This window comes from Megalops cyprinoides, chromosome 2 (genome assembly GCF_013368585.1).
Source record: "Megalops cyprinoides isolate fMegCyp1 chromosome 2, fMegCyp1.pri, whole genome shotgun sequence".
NCBI lineage: Eukaryota > Metazoa > Chordata > Actinopteri > Elopiformes > Megalopidae > Megalops > Megalops cyprinoides.
In genome coordinates, this window is record NC_050584.1 from 16,751,254 (window position 1) to 16,762,502 (window position 11,249).

General features: G+C 39.0%; 1 protein-coding gene across 1 annotated transcript; it reads left to right on the forward strand.

Moving 5' to 3' along the window:
* The first annotated feature begins 9,442 nt into the window (after positions 1 to 9,442).
* On the forward strand, positions 9,443 to 10,461 carry LOC118795116 (transcription factor 21). Its single transcript, XM_036553487.1, has 2 exons — positions 9,443 to 9,895; positions 10,378 to 10,461. The coding sequence occupies exons 1-2, from the start codon at positions 9,443 to 9,445 to the stop codon at positions 10,459 to 10,461; spliced, it is 537 nt and encodes a 178-aa protein (XP_036409380.1).
* The last annotated feature ends 788 nt before the right edge of the window (positions 10,462 to 11,249 follow it).

Below are 11,249 nucleotides of genomic sequence, written 5' to 3' on the forward strand. Positions count from 1 at the left end.
GAATTAGCATGTAAATTCCAACTGGCTTCCAGCCCAGACTTCATATCCCTTTAAGGCTTTGTCACAGCAAATGGCAAATTCATGCTTCTCCTACTGGAGAGGGGAGCAAGCATAATTCTAATTTATTACAGTGTCCATATAATTCAACTCTAAGTTTGAAACACTGGGAAACACTGAAATGAAATTCCCATGAAGAGGACATTAGATTAAATAAGCTCGTTGATCAGCCTTAATGGCGATTTCACAGTGTATACAGAGCCATTCTCACAGAGAGTATAACATATCAGGCTGTGCACCTGCAGAACAAACTCCGAGCTTGCCCTTGTGATTGAATGTGAATCTGGGCTATTAGTACGCATAGGTGAGGAGTTCAGCTTTATATCATCATTATTAAATGTACTAACAGGACTGATAGGTCTATTACAGAACACTGCTTGAAGTTCACCGACAAGCTTCGTTAAGACTATTTGAATTGTTGTTAACAATCATTTTCTGAAACCTTTTTTTTTAACAGTACAAAGATTCTGCTGCAAAGTCATGCAGGTGTTTTGAAAACTTGATCTTTCCAATACATGAGCTTACATTCATATTCTACATGTATCTTGTGACAATTCTTCATCCACTCTTTTTCCACACCAAAATTTAGAAGAGCATGGACATTAGGGGTCAGAACAGTATTTTAAAAAAAGACAGAGGCTGGAAAGTAGAATTGTCATTACTTTCTTTAAGGCTGTTTTAAAGGAGTAAAATTTTAAATCACAAACCCTATATTCTAAATATGTGGAAAGGGGCACACATTGCCTTGAGCTGTTGGTATGGCTTTCTAAAAGGCTCTTGAATGCTTTTTCGTGTTGCATCTCTTGCATCTCTAGATGTTCTTTCTCAGCCTCACCACAATTCCCACGGCATTAAACTCTTGGCATAAGACCTGGAGATGAACTGGTTTTCAACACTGGCTTTTGAAGCAAACGATGTAAAAAAGGAAAAAAAAAAGGTAGGAAAACCCACTGAGCCCACATCTGTCAGAGATCAGAGCAGGCATCTCGGTGTTACATGCCTCTCTGCTTCAAGATACAGCACTTAATTTCCCCCTGGGTAAACAACACTGATAACAGGCAAGTCACACCAGCTATACACAACATTGCTCTTATGGTGTGCGAGGGATTACCCCTCAAGGGAAGCGCTGTAGTGATTAAAAGCCAGTCTACCACCCTTAAAAACAATTAAAAACTCCTGCTTCATATTGCCTAGATCTTCCTTAAAAAATAGTTGGAACACATCATGAGATCAAAATGCACAACATCAGCATGACCAAAACCGCCAACACAACTTTACCAAACATAATTGATCAGATCAGAGACGATTTTTAAGACAAGCCGAAAATGTCTACAAAATCCCACGCTTAAATTAAATTAACAGGAACTTGTTGCTATCAACTACAGGAAGTCATGCTCCTCTGAACATGTTAAAGGGGAGTCAATGAGTCAGAGGCGATGGAGGCCCATGGTGAGGAGATGAGAGTGTGTGGTGGAGCTGGGGGTGTTCCTGAAAAAACGCTCTGAGGACACCACCTGTTCGGGCTCCCTGCAGCCCGTAAGTGAGGGCCCGGTGGGGACTCGTGGGGCAGTGAGACCCCTGGCCGAGACACTGCTTAATGAGAACCTTTCATGTGGATGTTCTCTCCCCACATGGGCCGTGACAGAAGAATACTTTTATATTTAGAATTCAAAAGAGGTTCTTGTTATAGTAAAGTGAGACCGTTACTTTAGAATGAATTATAGTTTTGTCCGACTTATGATTCATGAAAACAACGGTCCTTAATTAAGGAAAGAATCTTAATATACTCTTAATACACTCTTCAAGTGTATTTTGTTTACTTACTTCGTTTCTTTTGATGCTGCGGAAACGGCAGCGCCAGTATAGCTCCACAGTGCAGCGTGGGAGTAGAAAAGATTACATGTATTCATTTAAAGACCTCCGTCTGCCACCGATGCAAGCCATCTGTTGCTCATGGAATATACCATAAACACATATAGATATACATTATATTTAGATACTCACGTGTTTTTTGATCCCTACAAAGAGTGCTGTAAGGAAGCCTTGCATGAAGGCATGTAAAGCTGCTGTTTTTAAAGGGATGGCTGTTGAAACCAGTCACAATACAGCTTGTTGGTTTTACTAATGGCCGTTTTGGAGTGGTTACATGCCATTTGTTTTACACTGCAGCTGTGAAGCCATGGTGTCCATGGAAACGGAGTGCCGCGGAATACACATCGTTCCTGATGTCATTTCTTTGCACCTGTCTCAGCTCAGACACACAGTGGAGTGGGAGAGAGAGAGTGCAGAGAGAGCAATCTTTAAAGCGCATACTGATGGACAAGTGCAGAATATTGTAATTATCCCCAGATTCCAGTATTTCTAGCTCCAGTATTCGGGTTACAATGTTAAGAGTGACAATTAGCAAAATAAACATCACAAGAAAAAACAAGGAATACACAATCAGATATTTTATCTGACGTGAGTTAAAAATGACAAGTGCATTTGTTTCACTAACTGGCTTTTTTGAAGATGGAAAATGGTGTGACACTTCTTTGTTGAATGGCATCTAATGGCATTACTTTCCTTATGTTTCGCCTGCAATATTTAACATTTGTTGAAACCATGGTAACTGATCAATACAAAAGCAAGACATTAACAGGACAAAAAGAGAAGTGTCATTTTTGTCAAAATGTACAGCAGCACTGCATGTTATTTGGTGTTTGCTTTTTGCGGTCCCCTACGTTCATCCATGATCGCAAAGGAAGCTGCAACACGGGTGTGAATGGCCACCATGTCCGGATCGCATAATGTGGGTGCTGGAATTCAATACCTCAACAGATGACAAGTTCAAGGATGGTCCTCTATTACTGAAGTCCAGCTGATGTGGAGTTTTCATGTGAAACAGTTTAAAGCTGTGGGATTAATGGAAGCATGAGAATGTGTCCTTGGATTAGGGAGCATTCCTATACAATGAGAGAGAGAAATGTGGGAAATACAGTTCGCAGAGGCAAGTGCAGCCTTGCACTTTTCTCATTTGTGAGAAAAGCGCTGTTCCTTTGCAAAACTATACACAGCCAATAATGAATATGAGGATTTGTTAAGTTCACTTTTGCATTGGAAAAGACACAATTATGGGGTTCTGCCTGTCAGAGTCTTGTTTAATCTGCTGCATCATTACCTGTGGGAGACACAAAATGACCCCCCTTCACTCAGGTGATCAATGTTTGTAGACTTCACTATATGGAATGGCGAATTTCTCATGCTTCCATGTTGATTAAACGGAGCACTCCGTGTTACAATGGTGGTGCAGTACTTCTGTGACTTTCATACAACCGCCTGGTGTTTCCATTAGACACAAAGCAGTAACTACTTGCAGAATCCTGAGGGTTTAAGTGTGGCCCATTTGGCTGAGGATAATTGAAACAATGTGTTACACCTTTCAGGAGACTTTCCAAGTCAATGAAACAACGATGAGAACAACAGAAGATGAATAACCCTCCCTCTGGTGGGTGGGATCGTTCCTCACCTTCAGAGCTGTAGATCAGCCTACAGCACAAAACAAACAACACAAGAGTCCAGCACCCATACTAATGGACAGTGCAACAAGTCCTACTATGCTTTCTTTCCTTTAACCAAATTCACTACAGCTGTGTTTCCTAAGGTGAGACACAGGCACCTCCACAGAAAATTGGAGTTGACAGTTTATTGGCCAAATTCAGATAGGATAGTGCTGTAGGTTGGCCTCAAGCCTAGGCAAGTCAAGTAGAAGTATGTGTGTTTGTCCTGTGAAATACCACAGCCAGAAAGCGTCTTTAACGATGCAAAATCTTGGCCACATATCATCAATAGTTCATGCTGGAAGCTAAACTTTTATCATGCTGTAATATGGATCTATATATTATCTACCTCATATGACATCACCTTTCTGCTGTGGTCTCTCCATGATGGTTATAACAAAAGTGCAAACGTCAGAATTTCTCATGAGCAACTCTACAAATATGGTGACCGGCCTAACTCATTCATTCACAAATTCAGTGTTGGGGACAGGTCCAGGCAATGCCAGCAAAGTTCAACTCTGACTGTGCTCCAGAGTCAGATACCAGATTTGACCAGCGTGTGAGACTTGGTCACTTAAGTGTTCAGTCCCATATTAGGCTGCATTTAAATGACCTACGCAGAGGTAAGATGGATCAATTGACACATGACTTTACTCTATGAACCCTTTGAGGTCAACAAAGACAGAAACAGAAACTATAATCAAATATAAAATATTACAGACCCAGCAGAGGGAGAATCAGTCTGCTGGGATATTCATACTAAAATAAATTTGGGATTCGACCATATGGCTGTGTGTATGTACTTCTTCTTAAGTAATGTTGAGGATTATAAGGAGTTTCACAAGGAGTTACTGCAGGATTCAGGTGAGTAAAGTGAAGAGGGAAGAGAAGAGCCATTGTGAGGGCTATTCTCAACTTCAAACAGGTCTATGAAAATAATGAGAGGACAAAGGGAATGGAGACACATACATCTCTCATCCTACAACTCCAACTTCTTATTCCATCCTTCCCATCACCCCGTGGACATCCTCACAATGACCACCAAATCAGATGCATCCGTTTTTCAATACCCAAAACACTGTGTCAAATTAAAAGTTTCATACAACCATTGTCTGATCACTAAAATTAAAACTTGTGTCTTACATGTGTGATATCACTGTCATCACTGCTAAGGCCACATGGCTATGCAGTGCTATGCAAAACAGTTCATTACAAATAGTTTAAAGTACTATTTTAACACTTTGTGTTCCCTGTGCTGACCCCAAAGTTTTCACTGTTGATAGCATTAATTTACTTAGATTACTCTACTCACCTGAATGCTGCAGTGACTTTCAGCAAGCTGTTGAAGATGTGATACAACCTAGCTAAGCCATGCCTTTTTTATTACTTCTGGTGACTTTACATCTGTCTGTGTTATTTCTTTGCTAGCAGACCACTGTGTGAATGAAAATATAAATATGAAGACAATATGGTATTGCCAGAGGGAAAGATTTCATTGAATGAATTACTCAAGAATACACAGAGTGGACTGAAAAACAGCAAGCATATATTAAGATATACTGCCAAATTATTTTTCCATTACATAGACGAAAGCAGTTATCAGATGTTATAAATCAGTAAGATCTCGCTCTACAGTTCTATCTTTGGATTTGTCTTTCTTTGACTTGCCTTTGGAGAAGAGAAGAGAACAGAGTCTGCTAGCAGCTTTTTCCACCCTGTTTCCTCCGGTCATTTTGGCATGGCTTCTCATTCAAATGCAGCATGCATCTCAGCTGTGCTATTGGATAATTTTTGGCTAAAGGTCAACATTGTAATAAAAATGAAAATTTCATGCCGATTACAAGGGAATGACAACTCATAGCTATCAAATTAGCTGGACATACTCATGGTAAATAGGGCAAATTTGAACTGGGAGAAATTCTCCTGTATATCCTGAAACCGACTGTCTGTGCTCTGAAAAATACTGTGTTTGCAATATTTTAAGATTTTATGGAAGAGATATCCAAGGGCTACCACCTTTCATTAAAAATAATAGGTTTCACTCACACCTGGTTCCTCTAATGGTCTGAAAATGAAATAATTAAATCCAAAGCACAGAGATAAGGCCATGTAGGGGTCATCTAAGCACTTGTTTATTTGTCTAATATTGCATAATAGAGTATTGCACAGTATGGTTTCCACAGAAACCTACTCTGTCATGGCTGTATCTTTGTGTGATTCAGAAAAATGGCTTTTGTCTCATGGTTATTATGGTTGGTGGTTACTTATGTTTTCCCTCTGAAAGTCTCATAGTGCATCTGGTCACACAAAGTCGCATGCATGTGGAAAATAGCAGTCATCAAAACAATTATGCACTCGAACAAGGTTACTCATCCCTCCCCCAACTAATTTGTGTGATTGAACTTTTCTCCTCTTTTCTTCTCTTGGGCCAAAGCGCACTCTGGTCTGAGTGGCTGATTGACAAAGTAAGCAGAATCACAGTTTTAGCACTGTGGGGTATCTGTTACATGAGAGCTTTCTTCTGGCGCCAAGAGTTATTAAAAAAAGGAGTTTGCTGTTCTGTTCCATGGGGATTCCAGCTGTGAACAAGGCCTACCTGAGTGCCCCAATTTACGTTTTGTTCTTTGGAGAGAGATGCATCTGAATGGCAATTACAACGGTGTCTCTACTCATAGGGGCTTCCTGGAAATATTTACAACTCTGAGCGTGAGCCTAGTGCAGAAATGCCCTTGTAAACTATTAAGGTGGGATATGTTTAGACTGAGTATCACTTTTGCTCCCATGTACAGTTTAGTGTCTATTTGATTTGCTCTTCATCCAATAATTTAAAAAGGTAAGTTGCACATAGATTGGTCTTTAAAAATTGTGGTATGGGTAATTTGGTATATGTGCTGCAAATGTCCTATTGAACATTACATTTTGGAGATGGAGCTTTCTTAACGGTGCACTTGTCGTGGGCTGGAGGGCAAAAAGAGGCCATTGATACCCAATGAGCTCCATCTTAGTATGCATGTTTTTTGTTAAATGAAATGCCACAGGGATTTATGCCTTACATATACCATATGTAACTGCCTGCCACATTTCAGATTAAAATTCTGTATTTTTAAGACATTTAACTTGTAAAAATTGCATACTTTGTGCATATTATGTGACTTGGGAAACAATAAACGCTAGTCTGGCTAGACAGCTAAATAGAAGAAAAAAGTTAGGTGTCTAGCCAGACTAGCGTTTATTGTTTCCCAAGTCACATAATATGCATTCTGTACCATTCTGCACAGATAATATTCTGTACCTTCAGCATCACTGAAGGTACAGAAATGACCTATGACCTATGGACTATGTGAACTGCATGTTTGATCATAACAATACTCTCTGTCTGTGGGAAACCTTTGAAGGCAAATTACCTCAGAGCTATAAGCACTGAATGCATGTGTTGCTTCTGAATGTCAGACACATTTTTGAGACATAAAAAATGTTCTAAAAATAAAGCTCCAAGGCCCAGTAACAATGTAAAATGTCCAATGGCTTTTAAAAACATTGTTCAATGTGTCATGATTGAATGACTATAAGCATTACTGAAATCACATTCATTTTGGGTAGTAACTTTCCAATGATATCTGAAAAATGGCGCAAAATGGTCTTAATACATGTTTCCCACAAGGGTTATGATCCAATATACTTTGCCTTTGTTCTAAATTCTTTAGGGACCAATAGGTAGAAAACTAAATCCCAACATTGCAAAATTTGGGCATGTAGTTACATTGTACTGGTCCGGCATCAACAAACACTGCTTCAAACTGGATGATATTCACATGTGAGGAATATCACGGTTTATACCATCTGTGTGTGACAAAAGTTTACTGTACAAGGAAACCCTCTGAAGCTGGTGACCCTGGCATTTCTCCTATAATATACATGCCAGATCTCCAGATGTAATGGGAACTGCTGACAGCTGTGGCCAATGCACAACGGACGTGTGTGAAACTGCGCTACATGTGGAGAAACTCTATATCTCTGTGAAATGTTCTGAGGATTAGGTCTTTTTGATAGAGTATTGTGACATTTCTATCACATACAATCCCTGTCCTGTAAAAAAATACATACATTCTGTTGTTTGCATCATCTCTTCAATCACACTATATTAAAGTAAGCATGGAAAAATGATGATTCAATGATAAATATCAATGTTTGGACTGTTATGGAGTCACACACTAACAAAGACCATTCTCGCACCGGCAGCAGATGAGAATTATACCGGATGAGTTCTATAAAACAAAGAATTTCACTGTTATAGGCAAAATACTGTTTATATAGTCCTAACACCACATTTAAATGTTAAAATCTGCAGAGATACCTAGAGACTGACTACAAGGTCAGACTGACAAGTGTAAAAAGTTGTAAGTGTAAAAAAAGAAATAAAAATTGACAGTTATTTTGGCCTTTCTGCCTAGTGAGCCATCTTGGATGATGCTGGTATCATGTTGGGTGAACGTCACCCAAATTTTGTAAACCAGATTGTTCTATTGCGATGAAAGTTGCTCTGGATAAGAGCATCTGCTAAATGCATGTAATGTAATGTAATGTAACGTAATTTTACCAGATGAATTCCTTCACTGCTACTTACATTTGTATACATTATATATGCATACACTCTCGTTGCTTAAGTCAAACCTTATACCTTTAAGTGGGTACCTGTATTACATAATAGGTTTTATTTGACATTTCATTAGAGTTAGTCTCTTGCTCGATGCCGTTGGCACATTCAATCCCCCAGTGCACAAACAGAGAATTCAACCCTTGTCCCAATGTCTGAATAAGTTTCCAGCAAACATGGTGTAGGCAGAACTTTTTGGTGTGACAGCATAAAATGAATGCAATGTATTCAGATCATTCAATATATACGTTTTTGCCCATATGCATATTACTATGTCATTTACAAAGCAGCTGCACTGTTATCCGGTGTGATTTACGTAGTTTGCATGTCGTCCATATAAACAGATGGATATTTACTGGAGCAATTCAGGTGAAGTACCTTTCTCAAAGGCACAGCAGCAGAGTCCCACCTGGAAATCACTCACGCAAACTCTGTCGTGCTCCTTAATACAACTGCTTCAATTTTAAACGTATCGCAGGAGTTTCTAGTCAGTGCAATATGTAATACCCTGTGATAGTATCTGGACCACGAAGCTGTCTGTCACATTCAAAGTCATGCTTTTTAAAGTCATACTATTCATTCATAACAAGTAAGTAAAAAAGTAAAAAGAACCAAGTGCATTAAATACAGAATAAACGGAAGAGCTATACTGATTAAAATGTAAAGACATTTTATACACAAACTAATGCCACCCCCAAGTCTCCAACTGTATACATGTAATGCCTGAGTTCTCACGTTTGAAATATGAAGGGGTGGGGAAAAGTCACCGGCTCCACAGAAAAAAAAAAAATCTGAACACCTGCCAAAGCTGGAACAGTTAAATTTGCAGAGCGTGTGTCCACGATAAATTTCGCCTCCGAACATACCACACTCATACAAGAGGTAACTTAGATTAAAGACTTCCCATGAGTACAATGAAACAATAATGTTTGTAGCTATATTGTAATGCACAAACTATTGCTTTGACTGTATTATATACAGTATTTGACGAAAATTATCGATTTGTATTAGCCTGCTGTCGCCTTTGGTGGTGTGCATAGAATAAAAAAAACATCAGATGTAAAAATATCTGGTATTAAAAGTTCATATGACGAGGGTGTTTAAAAAAACTCACATGCATGACCTCCTTAACGAAGGGTAACTTACAACAGTTTACTTTAGCCCCGCAGATTACCGGTGAGGTGCAACTGCGATGTCCACGGGGTCAGTGAGCGATGCTGAAGACATTCAAGAGCTGGTTGTCCAGCGCCTGGATCTCCGCTACGGACGGTCCAAACGGGATGTCATGACCGACGTGCTTTACAATTCTGCAGAAAACTCGGAGGACGAATCCACCAATGACAACGGGTACAACGACGCGAAGAAAAAACGATTGGGAAAAGGACCCGGTAACAAACAGCTGCTTAAAACACACAAGGATGGGAAGCAGTCTCAGAGAAATGCCGCTAACGCCAGGGAGAGGGCGAGGATGAGAGTGCTAAGTAAAGCCTTCTCCAGACTCAAAACTAGCCTGCCGTGGGTACCAGCAGACACTAAACTCTCCAAATTGGACACATTGCGACTTGCCTCCAGCTACATCTCGCACCTCCGACAGCTCCTGCAAGAAGACAGATACGAGAGCTGTTTTGTGCATCCTGTAAACTTGGTATGAAATACCTGTACTTATGCCTGTTTTCTTTGTACAATATGGACATTTAAAAAAAAAAGTTTCAACTTAGATTAACCCAGAGTCAGGCATACAGAACTACCTTTTGGATACAGAGATATGCATAACCAGTATATAACACATGTTGTTTAGAGTATAGATAAAATAAATATTTTCAAATGTTTATTACTTTGTCCAAATACTATAAATGTTTATAGATGTATTACATAGAAAATATGTAAAGCTTTCTTTTTGAACATTTTGTCAACAGGAGTTCTGTGTTTGTCAGCCCATGTTGTATAGCGTTGGTGGTAATTCAAGCACAAGTTGTGAAATACAATAATGCTTATTAAGTGCAGTCTGATTGCAAATAAATGTGTCTTTCCTCTTGGTTCCCATGTTTCTAAAATAATAAGGACATGCTCAATTAGTGTTTCTAGCACAGATACTGTAACTGCTCTCTGTTAAATTTCTGTTCACAGACTTGGCCGTTTGTGGTCTCTGGGAGACCAGAGGAAACCAAGGAGATTTCAGCAGCATCTCGACTGTGCGGAGCTACAGCATAGACATCAGAGTCCAGCTCTCTTATTTATATGCGCTGTACTCATTATCTGCCTTAACTGCAACATATGAATATATTACTTTAAACTTTTGTGCAAGGGTCATCCATGCACTAAGGAACTTGTTCATCATCATGCAATAAATCAGAAGATTAGCATCTTCTGCTGAATTGCCTCCTTCAAAGAAAATACAGAGCTGGCCAACAGATAGGCCTTTTAAACCAAGATAATGATGGAGAACATTTTTATATGAATATTTTAACTACATTGAATAATGCATTTTCTTTGTTGTTTGTTTACTTACAATTTGGGAGACATTTCAGTTGCTTGTGTACGATGGAATTGATTTAGATATGTTGTAAATAATATAGCCCAACGGTTTTACACTGGGTTTTAATGTGTTTTGAGTTTGTATTAAAGAAGAAAGGAACGTTGCACACTCTTTTGCACTCCTAAATTTAAATTTAAAATAAGAAGACAATGTGTCAGCACTCCTTTGCTGATATTTTGTTCTCTTTTTTTGTTCTAAATAAATATAAATCTGAGTGCGGCTTTCCTCATTCTTCTGGACGATGAGCTATTTGACAACCCACACCTCTTTACATTGGGTGTGTACCTTCCACTCCTTTAATTCTGTGTTCATGTTAACAATATAAGGTATTCCAAACTGGTATACTTGTTGGATATAAGAAGATACAAATATCATGTATTACTCTGTACATTATTTATCAGCATCCTTGATAATAACAAAATATATCACAAAGCATATGGCATGTTTCAGGGATTACCACACT